This window comes from Drosophila innubila (genome assembly GCF_004354385.1).
Source record: "Drosophila innubila isolate TH190305 chromosome 3R unlocalized genomic scaffold, UK_Dinn_1.0 2_E_3R, whole genome shotgun sequence".
NCBI classification, from domain to species: Eukaryota; Metazoa; Arthropoda; class Insecta; order Diptera; family Drosophilidae; genus Drosophila; species Drosophila innubila.
This window is the reverse complement of record NW_022995380.1, coordinates 16,322,820-16,346,619: the sequence shown is the minus strand read 5'-3', so window position 1 is coordinate 16,346,619 and position 23,800 is coordinate 16,322,820. Positions and strand designations below refer to the sequence as shown.

General features: G+C 40.1%; 6 protein-coding genes across 11 annotated transcripts in view; 3 read left to right on the top strand and 3 right to left on the bottom strand.

Moving 5' to 3' along the window:
• LOC117792602 (transcription factor E2f1) overlaps positions 1-8,124 on the bottom strand; it is a 40,282-nt gene extending 32,158 nt beyond the window's left edge. The window contains exon 1 of one of the 3 annotated variants that reach the window (XM_034632805.1): positions 7,674-8,124. The gene's annotated coding sequence lies outside the window, so the exon portion shown is untranslated. Of the gene's footprint in view, positions 1-7,251; positions 7,510-7,673 lie in introns of those variants that run through there. The other 2 variants (XM_034632804.1, XM_034632802.1) reach the window with 2 other exon arrangements.
• Positions 8,125-8,734: 610 nt separating this feature from the next.
• Positions 8,735-9,735, bottom strand: LOC117792603 (protein archease-like). The gene is made up of 3 exons (XM_034632808.1): positions 9,596-9,735; positions 9,506-9,530; positions 8,735-9,307 (listed from the first exon to the last, which is right to left on the bottom strand). Exons 1-3 carry the CDS (start codon positions 9,648-9,650, stop codon positions 8,917-8,919), a joined length of 471 nt encoding a protein of 156 aa, XP_034488699.1. The 5' UTR covers positions 9,651-9,735; the 3' UTR covers positions 8,735-8,916.
• A 621-nt stretch (positions 9,736-10,356) lies between these two features.
• Positions 10,357-20,472, top strand: LOC117792278 (transcription initiation factor TFIID subunit 1). Of its 4 annotated transcripts, XM_034632338.1 has the most exons (15): positions 10,357-10,775; positions 10,838-11,184; positions 11,241-11,387; positions 11,456-12,326; positions 12,395-12,778; positions 12,835-13,552; positions 13,610-13,882; positions 13,960-14,178; positions 14,244-16,110; positions 16,176-16,318; positions 16,382-16,721; positions 18,280-18,378; positions 18,932-19,120; positions 19,322-19,411; positions 19,559-20,472. In XM_034632338.1, the coding sequence occupies exons 1-15, from the start codon at positions 10,585-10,587 to the stop codon at positions 20,116-20,118; spliced, it is 6,438 nt and encodes a 2,145-aa protein (XP_034488229.1). In that variant the 5' UTR covers positions 10,357-10,584; the 3' UTR covers positions 20,119-20,472. The 4 variants fall into 4 exon arrangements, with proteins under 4 accessions (XP_034488229.1, XP_034488231.1, XP_034488230.1 ...); XM_034632340.1 differs by lacking the exon at positions 18,280-18,378; XM_034632339.1 differs by lacking the exon at positions 19,322-19,411.
• Positions 20,473-20,636: 164 nt separating this feature from the next.
• Positions 20,637-21,349, top strand: LOC117792282 (density-regulated protein homolog). The gene has a single exon (XM_034632345.1). It carries the CDS (start codon positions 20,660-20,662, stop codon positions 21,218-21,220), a length of 561 nt encoding a protein of 186 aa, XP_034488236.1. The 5' UTR covers positions 20,637-20,659; the 3' UTR covers positions 21,221-21,349.
• Positions 21,262-22,206, bottom strand: LOC117792284 (probable peptidyl-tRNA hydrolase 2). Its single transcript, XM_034632348.1, has 2 exons — positions 21,923-22,206; positions 21,262-21,859 (listed from the first exon to the last, which is right to left on the bottom strand). The coding sequence occupies exons 1-2, from the start codon at positions 22,100-22,102 to the stop codon at positions 21,488-21,490; spliced, it is 552 nt and encodes a 183-aa protein (XP_034488239.1). The 5' UTR covers positions 22,103-22,206; the 3' UTR covers positions 21,262-21,487.
• Positions 22,207-22,633: 427 nt separating this feature from the next.
• On the top strand, positions 22,634-23,791 carry LOC117792283 (signal peptidase complex catalytic subunit SEC11A). The gene is made up of 4 exons (XM_034632347.1): positions 22,634-22,881; positions 22,946-23,205; positions 23,271-23,448; positions 23,510-23,791. The coding sequence occupies exons 1-4, from the start codon at positions 22,813-22,815 to the stop codon at positions 23,558-23,560; spliced, it is 558 nt and encodes a 185-aa protein (XP_034488238.1). The 5' UTR covers positions 22,634-22,812; the 3' UTR covers positions 23,561-23,791.
• Positions 23,792-23,800: the final 9 nt, after the last annotated feature.

The following is a 23,800-nucleotide window of genomic DNA, read 5'->3' as shown; positions in this document are numbered from 1 at the left end:
TCTTTACACTCCTCTGTACATTGCCTAATTATAGACATAGACAACATTTGGTCAAAGTGATTTGGGCAGAGAAAGAGATAAACTTTTGTGTGCATTTGTCAATTTCTTGGAATTAGCATTTAAGAAAAACAGTGCTAAAAAGCGTGGAGAACTTGGAGGTAGTACAACAAAAAACGAGGACAAACGCAGTGCAATGGAATTTCATTACATTGCGAGACTATTCGCAATTACAGGCAGCATGGAGAACTGGCAGAGCTAAAAAGCAGAGCAAAAGCAGCGCGACAGCGACTCTCTGGCAAATTAAAATCACATGCATACGTTACATTTGTATGTATATGTAGGCAGAGCAAATGGAGAAGCAGCGTCTAAAAGTACACAAGCTGCGAATACTCTTTAAAACAACATCTTATAAATTCACAGTTAAGAGACGTTTACTTCTGTTAAATTATTCAACAGTATGTAAACAGTTTATTACTGTATGTTGTGTAGCTAGCATTAACCGAGATAATAAACAGTAAAATTCAGAAAGCTCGTAAAAGATGTTATTTAGTTATCAACTTAAATTTCATAAAACATAATTATACAATTAATGAGCAATTTTTTTGTATTTTAATATTCGCCACATTTTATTTAGCATACTTTTCGGAGCAATCAACAGTCAACGAATTAATAGATTTTATGTTACACGTTCATGCTCTAACCTCAAACTGTTGACAGTCTGTTATGCTTAACAGAAAGTCCATCGTAACCAAATTTAAGGAAAGGGCATCGAATGGAGGAACAATAACAACCGAAACAGTCAAGCAGTAAAAATAGTCGATTGGCTTTGAACTTCGCGATGCCGACGCCAGCGACGCCGTTGATGATGAGGTAAAGGATATTGCCAGAGATTGGCATTGGTATTCGTTTCTGAATGCCTTAAGGCTTATATGTGTATGTGCATAGGTGTGTGTGTGTGTGCGTATGAACGTACATAATCTAATCAAGCAATGCGAAACGTGTGTCGACTCAAAGACGAGGGCAATAAAACAGCAACAGGCAATAAATTGCCAAGGCGAACAAGTGTGGGCCAGCAAAAGGAACAGGACACAGCTAGAGTTAAAAGTGAGTCTGTGGCATATGGTGTGCGGGTGCGGTGTCAATACATATGCATATACCCTGTGTATTAGATAGAGAATATTAAACAGAAAGAAAGGTCATCTACATTTAAAGATTTTATATAAACCCTTGCAGAACCCTGTTTTACATTTTTTATTATCGTTCGTTCCTATAACAGCTATGTGATTAACCAAATTCTGTCAAGTTTTTTAAGAAATACCAAATACAAAATCTGTAATATTAGCTAAGATATTAATAATAAAAAAATCAATACATTTTATCATAAAAGATTGATTTTTCACAGATCGTTCATAAGGCAGATATATATTTCTGGACAAAATTCTAATATCCCGGTGTTGGTATATGAGTAAAGGGTATATTACTTTCGATCCATTTATTTCATCTTGACATTTTTGCTTCTATGCAAAGGGTATGTTAAGCAAACCCGATAGGTACTCTGTAAGCAGCTGTTGCGCTGTTGCAAGCGTTAAACAAAAGGTACAAATTATCAGCACGAGCGATGATATCAATAAGAGGAGACTAAGGAGCAATGTTTAATTAAAAAACAACAGCAAGAAAAACGATGTAAAATGCCGTAAAGCAGCAAATGAGAGAAGACGACGAAGAAGAAGAAGAGACGACGAGCAACAGGCAAACGGCAGCTGGCTTAAAGGAAAAACTAAAGGAAAACTGGGCTGGGCCGAGCAGGTGTGTGTAGAGAATAAATTATGAGCACGTACGCGTCGTAGGATGTCCAGGATTATAAAAGATCAAACCAGAAGCAGCAGAAGAAGCAAAGGAAGAGAAAAAGAGAGTGGAAAAGAAAAGCCAAAGGTTAAATAAATTGCATCTCCTACATCGAGTACTTGCATCCCATTCAAAGATGATGCAAAATGTTGTCCTCAATCTTTTCATTTTCCTCCTGCGCTGCGCTGCGTCGCGCAGCTGCCGTGAAATTGAAAAGCGACTTTGTGATTTTCTCTACTGTGTGCATTGTCTCATTGAGTGAAAGAAAATGAGTCTCTCGGCATCTTTCAATGATTCTAGCAGCTGTCCATCGCATATAAATGTATCTACTGACTTTGTATCTGGCAGATGCAGAGATACACGCGTAACTGTCCCATAAATTGCACTCGTAATCGATTTGTGGGCCGTAAGAGGGAGCTGAGAGTCCTGAAGACACAAAATATGCTTACATAATTCCATATAAATTATGCAATTAGATCAGAGCATCCATGTTGCAGCTGTGAGAGATTTGATTTTCCTTATTCTTGCCCTATATCAATTTTAGGGCATAATCAAATCGAATCAATTCCATGCAATTATTTTAGGGTTGCTTTTGGGTTTGCCCATAAAAATGTCACAGCGCTGATACTTTAGGTGAGAATTATGATTTGGGTTTTTCTTCGAAAAGGTTCTTTAGTTGTGAAACTACTTGCTGAAAACATAGCAAAGCATTATGTAAAATAATTTAATAACATTATTATAATTGAAAGAGGTGTATAACTTATTGAGCTTAAAGTATATATATAAACAAGCACATTCTCGTTAAGAACGAGGAGGAAATTGGATTTTCTGAATGTCAGTTTTCGTAGGATGTTTATATACATATATAAATATTCTGATTTCGTAGATATAACTGCTTTTTATTGATCCATGTTTTTGTATCTCAAGTTTTTACTTTAAAGCTACCTCTGCAAAAACTGATAACCCAGAAATACAAAGGTTGTTCTACCTCCATTAAGACACTTTCCAAATTCTAGACAGATGCTAATGCGGCCAGGGATCATATGCTATTCATTAAGTTCTTCAGAAACTTGTCATCTTCTGTTTTGGAGTAGCATTCTTGAAATGCTTTTATCTAATTTGCTGGCTTGAGTTTGAACCCGAGCTAAACTCCGTTGAACTTTGGAGGCACTGTTGCTCGCTTCTCATGCTCTCTGCTTATCACAATATGCCACAATGTTGCTGGGGTAGCCAAAACGTCAGGCCTGCTTTATAAATCGTTTAAACATCCGCTTTGCGCTTCAACACCGTTTAGGTGACACATATATAAACATATTTTGCATACATGTGTATGTACATACTCGTAAACACATACATACACACACCAGCATATTAATCATAACGATTAATCATTTTTATCAATGAAGTGCGAAGTCGCATTTGGAGTCGAGCAACACAAAAAATATAAAAAAAAAGAGGAAAATAAATAAATAAATTTAGCAAAAACGAATGCATAAAGCAAAGAGATGTCGACGCCAGTGTGACCCAATTGAAGGGACTATAAAATGATGTGTTGTTGCTGTTGTCGATGTCAGCGTCAGCATCAGCAGCAGCAGCGTCAGCGTCAATTTAGTGACGACATCACCCACAGCAAAAGCAGCACAACAACAAATGAGTTGTCATACAATGGACATGTCTGCGTCTGTCTGTCCATATCTGTCTCTCTTTCTGTCTGTCTGTCTGTCTGTCACTGGCTGCAGCAGGAAATCGATGTTGTCTCCGGCAGCGCTGCTGACGCTGCTTAAAACTTTTTGCTCCAATTTGCACGCACCAACAAAAACCACAGCAACAACAACAACAACAACGAGGCAAAGCTTGTGAGTGGAGTTTGTGGAGCGTATGCGTGTGTATGCGTACAAATATATATGTGTATGTGTGTGTGGGAGCAGCACACTGAAATTCCATATTCCACATTTCTTATGCGGCGAACACAACGCCAGCAGAAGCAGCAGCAGCAGTAGAAACAACAACAACGGCAGCAATAGTAACAATCATGGCGTCGCTGCTGCCGCTGCGTTAAGATTTGCTTCGTGTTTTCTTGTTGCTTTCGCGAATTTTAAAAATAGCCAGGCCAGCGAACAGTGTACAACAAAAACAATAAAGGCAACTACAGCAACAGCAACACTAAATGAACAGGCAACGTAAAGAAGCGACTGAAAGCTTTCTCGAAACGCACCGCAACAGAAATACTCTTTTTCGAGGTTAGTTATTTGATAAGAAATGCTAAATAGAAAATAGTATTCTATAAATACAAATATTTGTGGTTTGCTATTTAGACATTTTTGTGTGAATATTTAAGTTCACAAGAATGAGAATTGAGCATTTAAAACATTATACATACATATATTTTTATTTTAATCTTATCTTACAACCGCTTTCTATATATGTACAATATTGCGTGTATTTATATAAAAATGTCGCACAATTAATTCATATATCTGATTAATATAAATTAAATAGTAGTTTTATATATGTATTAACGATGTCCTTCGGGAAAGAGTTAATAAATAATATTAAAATAACAATTGCATACTTTTAGGGTGTAAAATGTACCCTATACAATTGATACTCATTCCAATTGCTTTCCTGCGTTTCGATAAATTCTATCATTTTTTTTCCAAACTAAAGGGTAAACTTATTATACCTACACGTTAGGGTATCAAGCAGCAAAAAGGCAACAAAAAACCCAAAACAACCAAAATCAACATCAAAAGTCAACAAAAACATATTAATGAAATCGTTTTTAACTCGTTTCGCTTAAGTATTTTCATGCGTTTTGTTGGAAGGGGAAGGGGAAGACTTGTCTCTCACTTTTTCTTCCTCCATCTCTCACTCTCTTTCTCTGCTCTCTAAATTTTTGCCTCGGCCTGGTTATAAAAAAAAGTGCAACAACAAAAGCTAAATACATAAAATATATGATAAAAACAAACACGATACGATCGCAACGACACGACCCAAAAGTGGCAAATCTACAATTAAAAATCAAAATAAATTTCAAGAGTATTTTACAGGTACAAATTATATATACATACATTCATATATATGAATTTGTATTGGAGCAAGTGCGCCATTTGTTAATTGTTAATTGCCACATTTGGATTGTGTAAGCCCGCATGGGTGCTTTACTCGGCGTTGCCAGATCGCTCAGCAAGATAATTAATGCACGAATACTTATAGCATTTATGGAGTGTAAGCTTCTTATCAATTTCATTGGGCAATCATATTGTGTATGTACTTATTTTTCTATGTACATCATCACATTTTGTGGAGACCGTGAGCAATGTTATTACAGATTGTAGCAGAAGTTACATGTACTTACAGTTCTAGAGATGCCACAATTGTAATTTGAGTATTCTCAGACTATTTAAATTTTAATAAAAATATTTTATTTTTGTTTATTAAACTGTAAACTTAAAATTTTGTATCCAAATAAAATTAAATATTGTTGTAATTTATTGAAAGCTATTAGAACTATTATTTCTCTGACTGATTTCACTTTGGTAAGGGAATTGAAACTGAGAGACTGCAATTGCTATCGGTTTCGGTATGGGACAATCAGGAGGCAGGCAGGAAGGCAGTCGCCATAAGCCGATGAAGAAAAGAAAATGAAAAGCACAAATCACTGCATCCGTATAATATATTGGATTTTGTTGAGACTGCGCAAGCCATTTTATAAAAGGCAACTGCGCAAAATAACAAGAAGAAGACATCACGGTATTTGTGTGTGTATACCAATTGGAGAACAGGTAAAAAAGCAACTGGTTCACAAATGATGAGTCCAAGCCAAGCCAAGTGAAGAACTGAAGGCCAACGGCAGAAGAAGAACTGTGACCAAAAATATGCAGACTCAAGAAGAGTTATATCAGCCGCATCTACCGCCTCCCCTGTCCACCGCCCCATTTAAGAACGAACCAACAACAACAAAAAACCGATGACGCAGCGTCGTCGTTGTCGGGTGGAGGTCATCAAACTATGATGACGTCGCCCCGCAACAGACGCGACAAAATCAAATGAAAGGTGAGCTAAACAAAAATCGCCAAGGGTGTGAAGAACGATTGGAGAAAGAGAAGGGCGAGGAGGTGGAGGAGTAGGAAAAGACGGTGTAAGTCTAGAATGGAGTTTTGCAAGCTAACAAGCGAATCTTTTTTCCTCCAACTTCGTTTGAACTCGGTCTTATCACGTGCGTCTGGAGTTCCGTGTTTATTTCAGCATATCTGGGTTAATTGATACGCTGATAAGGCGCACAAATGTCTTGGGAATGAAACAAACTTACAAACTGAAACAGAAAAATATGACCAAATATACCAAATAAATGTCAAACAAGCCAATAAATAGTTTTTCTTTGGCTGTTATTAGGCCTAAAGCTGAAATAGCTATTTTGGGATCAGTGAAGCATTCATCATCAAATGATCTTCGCCTCAGACTCTTTGACAAGGTCAAGTCTACACATGTATGTACAGTGGCTCCCAGTCTTCAATATTACACATTTTAAATGAATTTATATTCGAATAGAAAACGCACATTCATTAATTATTGTTTGAATTCAGGCTAAATATTTGGAATCTACCATTTTTTTTATAAGTAGAAACAAAACATATTTTAAAATGAAGTGGTTCAAGTAAACTGTGAGTCACTGTATCTATAAACTCTATGCGAAATATAAGAAGATACATAGTTCGTATTACTTGTCATTAAATAGGTCAAAATGTGAAAGTAAACATAATTAATTTTTTAAAATGTAAATATTCGGCGTTCTTCACAGTTAGCCATTCGTTGTTGTTGTTTATTATGGAGATAGACTTACATGTGCCAAAATTCTAATTAGAAAAGCAAATGGCAAATCGAATGTGACGTCATCTCCATCGACAATAATTGGGAGTTGTTTGTTGATTTATAAAGCCGTTACTTTCGCACAAACACACATATGCACACACACACCAACACACATACCCACTTGAGCTCACACTAACACAAGCAAAAGAGAAAGAGTTCGGCGGCAAGAAGCAGCAGCAGCAGGTTGATGGTTCGTGGAGTGGTTGGCAGCCAGACCAGTATTGCCACATGAATATGTACATATGTACATCGAGAAGAAGGTAATACTTAATGTAGTGTAATGATCTGCTGTAAAATATTATTATATAAAATGCACATTAGAGATAGTAGCATACTCCTATTTCTCCTTTCGGACATACATATGCGCATCAGCTGTAGCGGCCGGCAATACCGGGTGCTCAATATGAAAATGTCCGGCGCAGCACCCACATACACTTCAACATCAACATCGACATCGACATTCACGATTATGTACATACAGACGTCACATTTTTCGCAGCCTCTACATTTTAATACTATTACATACATACATACCTACCACATTTTTGTCGTTTCTCTATGGCCTGAGCTATAGATTTTTCTGCCACGTTTTTCACACACTTTTATTTAAGCCACACACTTGGTTTCAATCTCAATTTGAAGCGTGTAAATTTATCTTTTGATTGTGTCTAGTTTTATGCCGCTCGCTTTACATTTGATATGCGAAAATTGCAGCGTAAAAATTATTAAAGCAAAATGTGCTTCAATGCTTCCTCTTCGACACCATGACAATTGGTGGCTGCAGAAAGAATGAACGAGTGAGAGAGAGAGAGAGAGAGAGCGAGAGGCGAGCAAGCGGCAACGACGACAAGCGAATTGAAAAGCAACAGCAGCGAAGTGCGGCCACCGCGGCGATGATGACGTTACTGTAAGTGTTGTTGTTGTTGTTGCTATTGCTGTTTCATTATTAAACTTACAGTCAAATTCCAGGCAAAAGGGCGCCAACTCTATATGTTCACTTGATTGTAATATGCATTGAATATTGAGCGAGTACCTGTATTTTTAAGCCAAATTCAACTTTATTTTTTTTGACACACGCGTACGCGACTAACAGCGAGGAATGAGAAACTTGTGTATTGGTATTGGTGTCGTCGTCGTCGTTGTACGTGTTTTATTGCCTGCTTTGCTTTTGATACTTTGTTTGTTCTTTTCCACACACTTTCTTGTACACACAGCGTTGCTTTTTGCGCTCATCAATGTCGCGCGGCTATTGTCTTAATTCAAATTAAACACATTATTATTTCTTCTGGTGTTTAACTGCTGTTAATTTAATGTCAAATTTAATCGGTACACAAGAACTCAATGCTCATAAAAGCAAACACACACACCTACACGTGAGCGGCGCGCAGCTTTCAGTTGTTTACAATTAACATCTGTTGATCAGCTGTGAAAACAGCTGTTAACTAGGTCTGTTAACTAATCTGCTTAATAGCATTGGCATATCACATGTAAGTTGGCAGTCTGACTATGGTTGCCACCTGTTAACAATGCATTCGAATTTGAACTCCAGTGAGTGCTGCCAACTAGTTAGAGAAAAAACACTAAATTGAAACTTGGATTTGCAAAAAAAAACTAAATAAGCGATAATTTGCATAGTTATTACTAATTTTGGAAAACTTTCTTTAGATTTTACGAGTGATCAAAAATCAGTTGGGAACAGAATATTCAGTAGCAAAAAGGTTCTGGCCTTAAGACAAAGAGCAAACGCGAATTTTGAATTTTTTGAGACAGTGCATTGAACTGCAGTCTGGGAATGCACAAATAATTAAAAAGAGGGTTGTCTGGGAAACAGGCACGTTGCAAATTCACAAAGGCAAAGGGTAGCAAGGATCTCTAATTGCATTTGCAGCCGCAACACAAATTGAATGCTTCTTGAAAAGTCATTCAGAATCAGGCAACCCCAGGATATTTTTGGGCTGCAACTGAACAGATTGCAAATTTTCGGCGCAGTCTAGCGCATTTCTTATAAATATATATATTTTTTTCAATTTTTTTGTTTTTTTTTTTTTGGTTATTTCACTTATGATTAATGGAGACAGGGGTGAATAAAAGGTAAACCATACATAAATGCAAATTGCATACGGTTAAGCTAACAACAACAATGTCAAATTCATTTAATACCTTTAACGTAGTCATCACCATCATTATCGTCATCGTCACTCAAATATCAATTATAACAAACACTTGGTAGTTGTTGCTTTCGACATCTTGCACTACTTGCATGGCCGAGTATGTGATTGCCTTCACCTCAGTGCCCTGCGGATGTTTGCCCAATTCAAAGGGTTCGCCGTAGCAGCGGCACACAATCTCAAAATTGTCCAAATCGAATTTGGTGATTTCCAGTTTCTTGCACACCAAAAACGGCTCCGCCGAGAACAGGAACAACAGCTCATCCAGAAAGTGAAAGAGTAGACCCTCAATGTCATCGCCCTTGGCTTCGATCTCATAACATGATTCCACCGAAACATAATCCAACTCTGTCATGTACCCAAACATTGCCACTCCGCATTGTTCGAATGCCTCCTTCAATGTTGAGCCCCATCCATGTAATCTGTAATCGAATTCGAGTATCGAATATTTCAATTTCGAACAGGTGCCGGCAACGTGGTCGGCCTGCTCATAGTGAAATTATTATAGGTGGCATATTCACTTTACCACAGGTACTATTCTGTTTCACCACAATATTTCTTTCCATTTACTCTACGAGTAAATACGCCACATTTAATATTTTCACCATGTGTTTACTTACTGCACATCGGCTGTATGGTCCAAGTCTGTCAAAACAAAAACAAGCAATTATACATGCACATATGATTACAAGCAGCTCTCAAATACTCACATTCATATTTGGTTTCGGGCAGTAAAAAGTTCTCCTTGCTAAATTCCACCTCCATTTAAAATTTAGTTATTATTGTTGAAATTTCGTCAATAAGTGTAAAAAGTGCGTCTATTTTGCCAATCAGCTGATTTCACTTTAGAATTTCCCATTAGGTATATTTTAACAGCAACACAACGGCGACATTAACATTTAACAGTTAACAGATATGAAAACAATATTTGTTATTTAATTTAAGTGAATTAAACTTTGTTAATTGCTAGTCGATAAGAAAAGTAAAAACTAAGTTTACTTTATCCACCACCTTTTTTTTTGTTAAAATTTTCCTCTATCGATATTTTAACAGCGAGCCAAGGGCTTGAAGTTCTAACATAAAATGTTGTAAACATAGATTTGAAATGGTCGAACTAAAGTGTGAAAGGTACATGTCCATCTAAAAGGTAATTTGGCAAAATATGGTACTTTAATAAACCTACTGACATTGGTGGGAAGCTAAGCTAAACAAAGTTTAAAAAAATACCTAAAATGTACCAGAACGTCTAGTAATTAATAAATACTGAATCAGTATTACTAAGAGTGAAGTTGCAAATTTAATTCTAAAAAATAAAATAAAATTCACAAAATTCGAAAAAAATCTGCAAGAATTTAACAAATTTTAGTTTAAAACTAAAAGAAAATAAGGAAAGGTATTTGTTTTTTAAGCTACCATTTTTGGCATTGTATCTAAAACGGTAAGTGCTGCCAGATCGAAACATTTTTCAGGATGGCAGCCTTTGGACCGGGTGGCAACGTTCTGTGACGGTAACACAGTCTCCAAAGACAGAAAAGTGCACAACAAAAATCAGATTTTTTCCGAAGAAAAAATTAAGACAGCAATTTAAATTAAAATTCAACAAATGGTAACAAGTTACACGGACTCTAAGAGAACGTGGGATATGTTATCCAAGTACTTGTAAGCATATATATCAATTTGAAGAAGAAAACTAAGCAAGATGGACACCGCATCGGACAACGACAGCGATGAGGGCTCCATTGGCGGCAATGCGGCGAATGACATGGGCTTGGATCTGACTGGAATTCTATTTGGCAACATTGACTCGGAGGGCAAGCTCGTGGATGACGAGGATGAACAAGGACATGCATTTGATGCGGAGTTGCGAGAAAATCTTAGTTCATTGTCAAAGTGAGTTCTTGCAAATTGTTTATCTGACATAAAGTGCATATATATTAATGGTATTATTACAGAATGGGTCTCAACTCGCTCTTAAGCGAGGTAATTGACCAGAATGGTGGCACCAACTCGGACGAGGACACTGAGGACAAGCCTGTCTCTGACTCTGCTGATAACTTAAGCGCATTTGATGCATTGAAGGCTGGTGTCAACAGCGAGGCGACTGAAGATGGTGCTATCAAGGCACAAGACGATGCTATCGACTATTCGGACATTAATGAACTATCTGAGGATTGTCCGCGCACCCCATCGCCACCAGCAGCGACAGCGACAGAAGCAGCAGAAGAGGCAACCACATCGGCGTCTACATTCGATGACTTGGAAGATGCCATACCAGCTTCCAAGGTAGAGGCCAAGTTGAGTAAGTGCACTAACTCGAATTCACCATTTCATTTTAACAACTCTATGCGTTTGCAGCCAAGGACGATAAGGAACTTATGCCGCCTCCAAGTGCACCAATGAGAGGTGCAGGCACAACGTCCACTGGCAACGATGATGCATCTACCAAGCCAGGCAGCACTGATGCTTCTAGCTCCAGTGATTCTAAAGCGAATGATGCTAAAGGTAGTTTGTCTTTATAAGAATATTAACTCTTATTTTCCTTATTATCTTATTATACTTGTGTATTTTAGCTGAGGCCGATCGCAGACTGGACACTCCTCTGGCAGACATATTACCCTCTAAATACCAAAATGTCGATGTCTGTGAGCTTTTTCCCGACTTTCGTCCACAAAAGGTGCTACGCTTCTCCCGGCTATTTGGTCCCGGCAAGCCGACTAGTCTGCCACAGATCTGGCGACATGTTCGCAAGCGACGCCGCAAGCGCAATCAGTCGCGAGATCAAAAATTGACCAATACTGGCGGATCGGATTCGCCGAGTGATACCGAGGAGCCACGCAGACGTGGCTTTGGTATTTATTTTGGGCCAGAACCAAAGCCGGCGGATTGCATGTCCGACGATGAGGATAAGCTGCTCAGCGACTTGAACAGTGAGGATGTGCGCCAGGAGGGTCCCGAAAATGGCGATCATAATGATCAGAAGCCGAAAGTGGCCGACTGGCGATATGGACCAGCCCAAATCTGGTACGATATGCTGGAAGTACCCGACTCGGGTGAGGGATTCAACTATGGCTTCAAGACCAAACCGGCACAATCATCCTCTTCATTGGCCAAATTCAACGGTGAACGCACAACAGCCAGTACTGATAATGAAATCTCCCAGGAGCTCAGTATTGCCGACGATGCATTTCTAATGGTATCTCAATTACACTGGGAGGATGATGTTGTCTGGGATGGCAACGATATCAAGGCCAAGGTGCTACAGAAACTAAACTCCAAGACAAATGCCGCTGGCTGGCTGCCCTCGAGTGGATCCCGCACAGCCGGCGCCTTCAGTCAGCCGGGCAAGTCGTCGCTGCCCGTTGGCAACAACAGTGGTGGCGGTGGTGGCAACAGCGGCAAACAGAACTCTGGCAGTAGTGCAACCAAAAAGGCACTTCAGAGGTAAGTTGCAATCATATTACAGATCCTTTTATATTCCCCTATATATATTGTGCTTTTACGCATTTCAGTGCTGCGCAAAACAAACAGGTGGAGGCTCCAGATGACACCTGGTACAGTCTGTTTCCCGTGGAGAATGAGGAGCTCATTTATCACAAGTGGGAGGATGAGGTAATCTGGGATGCTCAGCAGATGAGCAAAGTGCCCAAACCCAAGGTGTTAACTCTGGATCCCAATGATGAGAACATTATACTCGGCATTCCCGACGACATTGATCCATCTAAGATCAATAAGAACACTGGACCACCGCCTAAAATAAAGATACCACATCCACACGTTAAGAAATCAAAGATTCTGCTGGGCAAGGCGGGTGTCATTAATGTGCTGGCTGAGGATACGCCACCGCCGCCACCAAAAAGTCCAGATCGTGATCCCTTTAACATATCCAATGACTCGTAAGTCGAGATTTTGTAATCTATTAATGAGATATAGCTAATCAATTGCTTTACAGTTATTACACACCCAAGACAGAGCCAACATTGCGCCTCAAAGTGGGCGGGGGTAATCTCATTCAACACTCCACGCCTGTTGTGGAGCTACGTGCTCCATTTGTACCCACACACATGGGTCCAATGAAGCTGCGCTCTTTCCATCGTCCGCCGCTCAAGAAGTTTTCCCATGGACCGCTGGCACAGACAATGCCACATGCAGTTCATCCACTGCTCAAGCACATTGTGAAGAAGGCGAAACAGCGCGAGGTGGAGCGTATTGCGTCCGGTGGTGGCGACGTTTTCTTTATGCGCAATCCCGAGGATCTAAGTGGCAAAGATGGTGAAATTGTGTTGGCCGAGTTCTGTGAGGAGCATCCGCCTCTTATGAACCAGGTGGGCATGTGCTCCAAAATCAAAAACTATTACAAGCGCAAGGCCGAGAAGGACAGTGGACCACAGGACTATGTGTATGGCGAAGTAGCCTTTGCCCACACCAGTCCATTTCTGGGCATACTTCATCCGGGTCAGTGCATACAGGCGCTGGAGAACAACATGTACCGTGCTCCCATTTATCCACACAAGATGTCCCCATATGACTTCCTTATAATTCGCACACGCAACAGCTACTGGATACGTGTGGTGAACGCGATCTTCACTGTGGGCCAAGAGTGTCCACTCTACGAGGTGCCAGGACCCAATTCCAAGCGAGCCAACAATTTTACGCGTGACTTTCTGCAGGTAAGTGAACTAACTATCAGTAATAATTTCAATTAATTAATGTTATGTTTTTTTAAGGTCTTCATCTATCGCCTGTTTTGGAAAAGTCGCGACAATCCTCGTCGCATACGCATGGATGATGTGAAACGTGCCTTTCCAGCTCATTCGGAGAGCAGCATTCGAAAGCGTTTAAAGCAATGTGCGGATTTTAAGCGTACAGGCATGGACTCCAACTGGTGGGTCATCAAGCCCGAGTTTCGACTGCCCTCCGAGGAGGAAATTCGTGCCATGGTATCGCCGGAACAATGCTGTGCCTACTTCAGCATGATAGCTGCCGAGCAGCGCCTTAAGGTGAGCAGTGAACGGAATTTATTCTAAGCAACTCTTTGCTAAAAGACTGGTGTTTAATACAATTTCCTGATCCACAGGACGCTGGATATGGTGAGAAATCGCTGTTTGCTCCGCAAGAAGATGACGATGAGGAGGCGCAACTGCTCGATGATGAGGTGAAAGTTGCCCCATGGAACACAACGCGCGCCTACATTCAAGCCATGCGCGGCAAGTGCCTGCTGCAGTTGAGCGGCCCAGCGGATCCCACAGGCTGCGGTGAAGGATTCTCCTATGTGCGCGTGCCCAACAAGCCAACGGTAAGCTATAAACTTGAAGATTGAACCAAGTACAAGTATAATAGTTCGTTTCTTTAACACAACAGCAAAGCAAAGAGGAGCAGGAATCACAGCCAAAGCGTTCGGTGACGGGCACGGATGCCGATCTGCGTCGTTTGCCACTGCAGCGGGCCAAGGAGCTGCTGCGTAAGTTTAAAGTGCCAGAGGAGGAAATCAAGAAGCTAACACGCTGGGAGGTCATCGATGTGGTGCGCACACTATCCACGGAGAAGGCCAAGGCTGGCGAGGAGGGCATGGATAAATTCTCGCGTGGCAATCGCTTTTCAATTGCTGAGCATCAAGAACGTTATAAGGAGGAATGTCAGCGCATTTTTGATCTACAGAATCGTGTGCTTGCCAGCTCAGAGGTGCTGTCCACCGATGAGGATGAATCCTCTGCCTCTGAGGAGTCGGACTTGGAGGAGCTGGGCAAGAATCTGGAGAATATGCTGGCCAACAAGAAGACATCCACTCAGCTATCGCTGGAACGCGAAGAACAGGAGCGTCAGGAGCTGTTGCGTCAGCTGGAAGAAGAGCAGGGCGATGGCGCTAGTAAAGCAGCCAAGGCCAAGGAGGATGCATCACAGCAGCCGATGGCCAATAGCAACCATGGACGCATTTTACGCATTACGCGCACCTTCAAGGGAAACGATGGCAAGGAGTATACCCGCGTGGAGACGGTGCGTCGACAGGCGGTGATTGATGCGTACATCAAGATACGCACCACCAAGGATGAGCAGTTTATCAAACAGTTTGCGACGCTAGACGAGCAGCAAAAGGAGGAGATGAAGCGGGAGAAGCGTCGCATTCAGGAGCAACTGCGTCGCATTAAACGCAACCAGGAACGCGAACGTCTGGCCCAATTGGCCCAGAACCAGAAACTACAGCCAGGAGGTATGCCAACGTCGCTGGGCGATCCCAAGAGCTCGGGTGGTCATGCTCATAAGGAACGGGATAACAGTCACAAGGAAGTCAGTCCATCTCGCAAGAAGTTCAAGTTGAAGCCGGATCTAAAGCTCAAGTGTGGTGCCTGCGGCCAAGTAGGACACATGCGCACCAACAAGGCGTGTCCACTGTACACGGGCATGCAGAGCAGTCTGTCGCAGTCGAATCCCTCGCTGGCCGATGATCTGGACGAGCACAGCGAGAAGGAGATGAACATGGACGATGACGATCTGGTAAATGTCGATGGCACTAAGGTAACATTAAGTAGCAAGGTACTCAAACGTCATGGACAAGGAGAGGACGCTAAACGACGTGGCAATCTTACGCTCAAAGTGGCCAGAGATGCCATGGGCAAGAAGAAACGCCGCATGGCCAACGATGTCCACTGTGACTACTTGCAGCGTCACAATAAAACTGCCAATCGACGACGCACCGATCCCGTCGTCGTGCTCTCCTCCATTCTGGAGCACATCCTCAATGAGCTACGCTCCATGCCAGATGTTTCGCCTTTTCTGTTCCCAGTGAATGCTAAACGCGTGCCAGACTATTATCGTGTGGTCTCCAAGCCCATGGATTTGCAGACTATGCGAGAATACATTAGACAACGGCGCTATACCAGCCGCGAAGTCTTCTTGGAGGATCTCAAGCAAATTGTGGACAACTCGTTAATATACAATGGTTCCCAGAGTGCCTATACTGTTGCTGCCCAGCGCATGTTCAACAGTTGCTTCGAGTTGCTGTCGGAACGAGAGGATAAACTGATGCGTTTGGAGAAGGCTATCAATCCTCTGCTGGATGATGATGATCAGGTCGCGCTGTCATTCATCTTTGATAAGTTGCATACACAAATAAAAACCCAAACTGAGAGCTGGCCCTTCCACAAGCCCGTTAACAAGAAAGCAATCAAGGATTACTATACGGTCATCAAGAAGCCCATGGATTTGGAAACCATTGGCAAGAATATTGAAAGTAAGTAACCACACTTGGTAACCAATATGGACAGGAGTCTGATTAACATAACAATAATTTTTCAGATCACGTTTATCATAGTCGTGCCGAGTATCTGGCTGACATTGAGCTCATTGCGGCCAATTGCGAGCAGTACAATGGAAGCGAAGCACAGTACACCATGTATGCCAAGAAGATATTGGAATACGCACAGGCACAGCTGGAGGAGGTGAGTCTAGCTAAATTTAATATTGATCCCGTCAAGTTAAGTAATCATTCCTCCACCATTTAGTTTGCCGATCACTGTGGACAGCTGGAGGAGAATATACTGAAGACTCAGGAACGTGCTCGGGCTAATGCTCCAGAATTTGAAGAGGCTTGGGGTAATGATGATTATGATTTAAGTCGTGGCAGTCGAGCCAGCTCTCCAGGCGATGATTACATCGATGTGGAGGGCCATGGTGGACTTGGACTTGGACTAGTCACACCCAATTCGATACATCGCACAATGGGAGCGGATTCCAATCTGACACATGCTTCGACGCCGGCTAGAAAACCAGCACCTTCAGCTGCCAGTGAAGTGAAACGCGGTCGCGGACGACCACGCAAACAACGTGATCCTGTTGAAGAGGGTATGTCAGAGCTAGGCTCTAAGCCTTACTCTTCACTACTAATACGTAATCCTATTAAGAAATGGTTCTTGCATTGCGCACATGCATCAATTCATCATATACATCAACGTACATATATATTTTTACTTGGTCTTGTGTAACTATTGGTAATGCTTATGCTTATTCCTATCCCATGCATCATATACAGATTCATATAGTATTTTTGTGTATATACATATGTAGTAACTAAGTACATTTCGAGCCCTATTTGCAAAAATGACGCAGGAACATTTCTCCTAAATTTGTTTTTTATGCAAATATGTTCATAAATACCAACATCATCTGCACCTAAAATATTATATATTTATTGTACATATATACGGAGATTTAGGCCTGTGAATTAAAACGTAAGCGACAAACAACACACGATAATTAAAAATAAACTCTCTCCTATAAAATTCGCTAATCGTTTACGACATTTTTGCAAATAGGGCTCGATTTGCTAATAAATTTTACACACAAGATCCTCTTTGGTAACGGTATACAGATTTGGTTCAATCATTTTTTACTAATCCAAATACCTTGAAATTAACATGCAGCTCACATCGATGATTGATCCTTGTGATCTATGTAGAGATTATAAAGATTATGTTATACCAGTTGTAGTTATAGGAATGTGATTGTCGGTTTCAAAACACTTGCAGGATGAATCGTTTAGAAATATCACAAAGAACTCATTAAAAATTTGATTAATCTACCTCTTACAGTTTAAGCGGTGCGTTGATCACCAGTTAAAACAAAAAATTTTATGTCATAACCTTTATTTTTCAACAACTTTTTGGCAAAGCTGCCTTTAATTTATAAAACGACATACATATTATTTATACTTATAGTAATTTAAATAAACATAGTCGGGAATTCTAAGAAACTGACCCATGTTAAATAATTTAAATATTGACCATACCTTTGTTCTTTAACAAAGTACAAGGTTATAATATATAGTAAATGACAAAATAAAATATTATATAATATTATAAAATATTTAAATAGTTGTACTTTGAACTGCTTGGACTATATGATTTTAGCATTACGTCCATCTCATCCAAAACATCTATACATAACAAATTTTCTGAATTTTATCAAAGTCTCCCTCAACCTATTCATGTGTGTAGCGAAAAATAGCTCAAAAGTCGTTAGGGAAAATTATACATATATATTCTCGTATTCGTAATCGTATTCGTACTTCACCCGATTTTTGCGTATATAAATCAGAAAATGAAATTGATGCACATTTGCAATTTGCCTTAATATTCTTTTATGTTTTCGTTTTAATTTACTCGGCAATGCAATTCATTTGCTAGCTCGTAATTATTTAATTGTCCAAAGTTTTTCGTTCAATTTCAAAATCACCAACAACAAGAACCAACACAATATTGAAAATTTGTACTGAAAATTACATAATTGCAAGCAAAGTTTTAAATGTTTCACTATTTTACTTGTATACTAAGTACTTGTAATGGCAGACTCTTTTTAAAATGCAACATGAAACACGTGCAAATTGCAAACTTTTATTTTCTAGTCAAAAACTCGAGTCTGGTTAAGCGTGGTCGGGGCCGTCCCCGAAAGGACAGCCTTGGCTCTAACATGAGTCAGACGCAATCTTACTTTCTGGACGAAGGTAAGACCTATAACGGAGCTATCTACATACGTTTAACCTATGTGGACCACAGCTATAATATACCGCGCACACACACACCCACAATCACACACTCACAGTTTTATCTTACTTTTCTGTTCAACATTTTTCGAAATAAAACTAAATTTATTTTCGATTACTTACACACATACACACACACACATATGTAACCCACTCAAGCTTTCATACTAAATTTTGCATTGGTTTGGATTTGATTTAATTATTTATTGCAATTATAATTAGTTTTAGGAAACAAAACAAAGTTTTAAAATTTACACTTAGTTTTCGTATTACCTTTTAGTTTTCTTTTTCACTTTATAAAACACTAAAAAAATAAATTTATTTTATTTTTAAAGAGGTTAATTTAATTATAATATTTATTTTAAATTTCTATTTTTAACCCTCTTAAATATTTTTTCAATGAATTCGACAACTGTTTCAGTTCCTTGGTAAATTAATATAAATATTCATTATCAATTATTCAATATTTATTAAAGTGTATTTCTTTCATTTGCCGCAAACGAAATTTTCTTAGATCTTCAATGCTCCACGGATGATGATGAAGATGATGAGGAGGACTTTCAAGAGGTGTCTGAGGATGAGAATAATGCTGCCAATATATTGGATCAAGGGGAGCGCCTTAATGCGACTAGCGATGGAATGGATTACATAGATCCAAAGAACATCAAGACCGAGGTGGATATCGAAGCACATCAGATGGCAGGTGGGTTATGCTCAATTATTTGTAGTTGTTGCACAATCATGTAGTAGTATTTGTGTGTGTTCAAGTTTAAAATTAAATCTTTAACAGAATATGATTTATGTTACTTTTGGACTACTTAATCTTAATGTATTCTTTGTATGCTTGAATTCTGTTTCTACATTCATTTATTTACTTTCGCTATTTGCGTGCGTGTGAGATTAGAGGAACAATGCGGCGAGGATGACAGCCAGAAAGCAGCTGAAGCTATGGTGCAGTTGAGTGGCGTTGGCTTTTATGCTCAACACCAGCAAGGTTCATATTACCTATCCAATTCTCTTGTCCATTCCTTCTACTTATTTTTTTAAATACCGCATAGTCGAAAAGCGCACGGCCTGCTTAATACTATCGCATCCTGATCAAGATCCCTTGGCATTCGCTAATTGCTATTTGTTTTTTCAGATGAGTCTATGGATGTTGACCCCAATTATGATCCGTCGGACTTTCTGGCTATGCATAAGCCTCGGCAAAATTATGGTGAATCGTATAATGCACAGAGCGCCTTTTCTGACTTTATGCCACAGGCGCAGGACGATAATGGGCAATACAATCCGCCTGAGGCTAGCACCAGTGCAGCAGCTGCTGGTTTGCAGTCGCAGGATGATGATTTGGCCACCACAAGCAATGACAACGGCATGGGCATTGATGAAGATCTCGATATATCCGAGAGTGATGAAGACGATGACGGCGGCGTGCGAATTAAGAAAGAGGTCTTTGATGATAACGACTTGTCTGCCCATCAGCATATGCAGCAGCAGGTGTCTCAACAGTCACAAATATATTTGCTGGATGCTTCCAATGAGCCCGTCCAGGCCGTCGATTATCAGCCACAACCTTCCGACTTCCAAGCTGGTCAAGATCTGGAACAACTTCATGCTCAACCGCCGATGATGCAATCTCAGCCCGATCAGCAGCAGCATCAGCCACAGGGTGAAAATGATTACGATTGGCTGACATTCTAGATATGCAATGTTCATATTGATTTTATTTAATCATAAGTTGGAGATAATTAAAATGTTCTATGAATATTTGCATCATGATTGTCCACGACCATTAAGATTTATTTTTTTTGCTTTTCATTTCTTGTCAAACAATCTACTACATATTAAGTTGCTGTTACATTTATATAATAACTGTTGTATGAGTATAATAGAATTAGAATTAATCAAGTAACTAAAATCACAAGTGATTAGTTCAATGGACTATTTACTTAGATATGCTAAGCTAACTCTAGTTGGAGAAATATGCAAATATCATTTGATGAAATTGATAAGAGTTAAATTTCATTTTCTTAAAATAAATTTATAAATTGATAATATGTCACTTCCTTTAATTCCACATCTAACAAGCCCTATAAATGTTTTGTCTGTGAAATTTTAGATTTTCTTGGCATACTATGACAAATATGCAGGTGATTTGTAATCCAAGTTGAAAATGGAATATGAATCAAAGCAGACACTGCTCACATCTAAACTTTTAAACATAAATTGGTTTTAAATTACAATGGATTCCATAAAAGAGCCCGGATTGGGGTTATTGGATGTCACATATCCCATTGCTGTTAAATATTGCGGTAATTGTTCAATGCCCATTGAGTATTGTGAGTTTTATTCAGAGTATGACAAGTGCAAGGAATGGCTGGCCAAAAACTATCCAGAGGACTATGAAAAATTAAAACTGCGCGAGGCTCAGGAGGGTGCCGACGCCAATGATGGTGAGAAAAAGCGTCAGAAACGTGGCGGCAAGGGATTGATACGTGTCAAGAAGGAGAGCTTAGATGATGATGCACCCAAACGCATTTGCCTGTCGTGCGCAACGCGTGGCAAAAATAAACGGGTGACCATTGTGGCTGGAATGGGAGCATTCAAAATCGATCTGCGTGCTGCAGCCAAATTCTTTGGCAGTAAATTTGCCTGTGGATCCTCAGTGACAAGCGAGAATGAGATTGTTATACAAGGCGATGTTAAGGAAGTACTGTTCAACGTTATACCAGAGAAATGGGAGGAGATCCCAAGGGACGTCATTGAGGATTGTGACGATGGCAAGAAGAGTCATCAGAATTAGTACCAAAACCAAGAATCTATATATTCACAACAAGAATTTCGTTTTCAAGTTAAGACAGCAGCATCACAAGGAATTTAATATGTAATAGCTCAGTTTTACATTAAACGCATTAACACTGCAGGTCCTAAATGAACTTGCATGTCACAGTCGTTGTGGTTGCATACCACATGCTCCCATATTGCTTCGAAATTTGGGGTTTTCCATTTGTTTTTCGTTTTTTTTTTGCGCCCGAAGGCAGCCGGATTAAGCGTGAATCGTTTATGATCTTTACAATAGCTTCAGATGGCCGGTGACACGATCAATGTCAGCTGCTGACGCGGGACCCACGGCCAGAACAGTCTTTGAATTGGGCTCGATCTGTGTGCGGCCAGCGTCGCGTATGAGGCACGTGTTTAATTGCTTTTGCTCTGCAGCCCGCTTGATGGCCAATAGCTCGGCTTCGCTCTCCACACGAACGGCGATCTTGGCACAGCCGCAGTTCTCCCAAGCGCGCAGCAGGCGTGGTGTCCGGGTTACAGCTCTTTGGTATGCTCCCACGGCTCCATGGGAGCATTGGGCGGCTATTTTTCCCTTGCCCATTTTTAGATCGTTGCGCACGACCAACACCATTTTAAAATTGTCATTAAAGCCGCTATAGATCTGAAAACAATGAAAACTTGATATATTAATGGGACGACGACGGTTTATTGCATTTCGTCTCACTTTGTCGGAAACTGCGGCAGCTGCGCCTCCTGCTTCCTCCTGCGTCTCTGTTGACGGTGTGTCGTCGATTTTTGCGCACGCTTCACCACGTTTCAATGCATATTTGTAACCGACAAAGAATGATATCATCACAGCCAATCCATTTATAATTTGTGTTGTGTCCAACAGCTTATCACCCATTTTTATTTTTATTTTAATTTATATATAACAAATTTGTGAAATTCGTCAAGAATCAATCCAATATGCATTCGATTTCGGACGTTGCCACCTGGCAGAACAAAAGTTGACGTTTATTGAACGTTGCCATACCTTGGAGTTCATAATAGATCCTTGAAAATGTTGTGATCCTTTTTCAAAAGGATCTTTTGTAAAATAAGAGGATCTTTTGGACATTCACGAGAGCTCCTAACCTTCTTAAAAATGTTCACTCCTATTTTATCTAACTTCAAATTTCATTGGATTTGTGTTAACTGCTTTTATTGCTTTTTTAAACAATTTTTTGTTACATTTTTTAAATGACCGCGCATTTCCGAGAGCTACCCAGGTTGTTGAAAGCTTGCCAGACGTTTAAGCTAGAGGTAATTCTTTTTCTGAGATTTCAGGCTGCCACACCGTTTTTGGTTAATTTTCAGCTATTTTGCATCTTAATTTCAGCTATTTTACCGATGCTTTCCAGCCAGAAACAGCTATTTTTTCCTCTAAAAAGTTGGCAACATTGATTCCTACTGACGTGTCGTCGGACCAACGCGTCGTCTGTGCCGCTTCTGCAACCTGTCAATTTTTGTCTTCGTGGAACAAGCCCAGAAATTTGTTTGCGGAAAATTAGTGTTTGCAATAACTGTAGCCTTAATAATCATTCACCAAAGTCAAAGAAATAAAAAGGAGCAACCATGGGCTTGGCCAGCATGTTGCAGGTTGATGAAATGATGGGCGACTTTAACCGAATGAACAAACGCCAGGTAAACTCCGAACAATGCCGCCGTCTGCTGGTCAATTGTGTTAATTGAATTTGCATCATTGCAGTCGCTGTATCAAGTGCTTAGCTTTGCCATGATTGTATCCTCGGCACTCATGATATGGAAGGGCCTTATGGTTGTCACTGGCAGCGAGTCCCCCATAGTGGTTGTGCTGAGCGGTAGCATGGAGCCGGCGTTTCACCGTGGCGATCTCTTGTTCCTCACCAACTACAAAGAGGAGCCAGTGCGTGTTGGCGAGATTGTTGTGTTCAAGGTGGAGGGACGGGATATACCCATTGTGCATCGTGTTATCAAGTTGCACGAAAAGTGCGTATAATAACTGATCTTAAATAACGAAGCAGTTATTAATCTATACACATTTCACTGAGCAGGGAAGACGGCTCCGTCAAGTTTCTGACCAAGGGCGACAATAACAACGTGGATGATCGAGGACTGTATGCGCCTGGACAACTTTGGTTGACCAAAAAGGACATTGTTGGACGCGCAAGAGGGTTTTTGCCCTACGTGGGTATTATCACAATTTTCATGAACGAATATCCAAAAGTTAAGGTAAGTTTCAAATCAATTTTAACAACTTGTTCAATAATTAACTATACTTTTGTATTTTCAGTGGGCTATACTGTCAATTCTGGCAATATTCGTGCTGCTACATCGAGAATAGAACCAGGTTAAATATATAGGTAAAATTTAAGTAGGATCTGCGGGCAATTTATGTCAAGAATGTTGCACAATCTCGAGCCTGTTTGCATTTCAGTTGATCTATCCAATATGGTGTGCATTTTGCAATTTGTTTTTTTTATATAAGATACCACACAGGAGAACAACACTTACGGTTCAAGTTAAAAAAAAAGAGTCCGGAGCTGAATTTCAATAAAAAACCATTTTAAAAATATCTATCCAA

Coding starts and splice junctions, on each gene's coding strand:
- LOC117792603 (XM_034632808.1), bottom strand. CDS start 9,650: ATGGAGGTGGAATTTAGCAAGGAGAACTTTTTACTGCCCGAAACCAAA. Junction 9,531..9,595: donor GCCCGAAACCAAATATGAAT/GTGAGTATTTGA, acceptor TTGTTTTGACAG/ACTTGGACCATACAGCCGAT. Junction 9,308..9,505: donor GACCATACAGCCGATGTGCA/GTAAGTAAACAC, acceptor ATTCGATTACAG/ATTACATGGATGGGGCTCAA.
- LOC117792278 (XM_034632338.1), top strand. CDS start 10,585: ATGGACACCGCATCGGACAACGACAGCGATGAGGGCTCCATTGGCGGC. Junction 16,722..18,279: donor ACGTGATCCTGTTGAAGAGG/GTATGTCAGAGC, acceptor TTTATTTTCTAG/TCAAAAACTCGAGTCTGGTT. Junction 19,412..19,558: donor TTATGCTCAACACCAGCAAG/GTTCATATTACC, acceptor TTGTTTTTTCAG/ATGAGTCTATGGATGTTGAC.
- LOC117792282 (XM_034632345.1), top strand. CDS start 20,660: ATGGATTCCATAAAAGAGCCCGGATTGGGGTTATTGGATGTCACATAT.
- LOC117792284 (XM_034632348.1), bottom strand. CDS start 22,102: ATGGGTGATAAGCTGTTGGACACAACACAAATTATAAATGGATTGGCT. Junction 21,860..21,922: donor CTGCCGCAGTTTCCGACAAA/GTGAGACGAAAT, acceptor CATTGTTTTCAG/ATCTATAGCGGCTTTAATGA.
- LOC117792283 (XM_034632347.1), top strand. CDS start 22,813: ATGGGCTTGGCCAGCATGTTGCAGGTTGATGAAATGATGGGCGACTTT. Junction 23,206..23,270: donor GTTATCAAGTTGCACGAAAA/GTGCGTATAATA, acceptor TTCACTGAGCAG/GGAAGACGGCTCCGTCAAGT. Junction 23,449..23,509: donor ACGAATATCCAAAAGTTAAG/GTAAGTTTCAAA, acceptor TTGTATTTTCAG/TGGGCTATACTGTCAATTCT.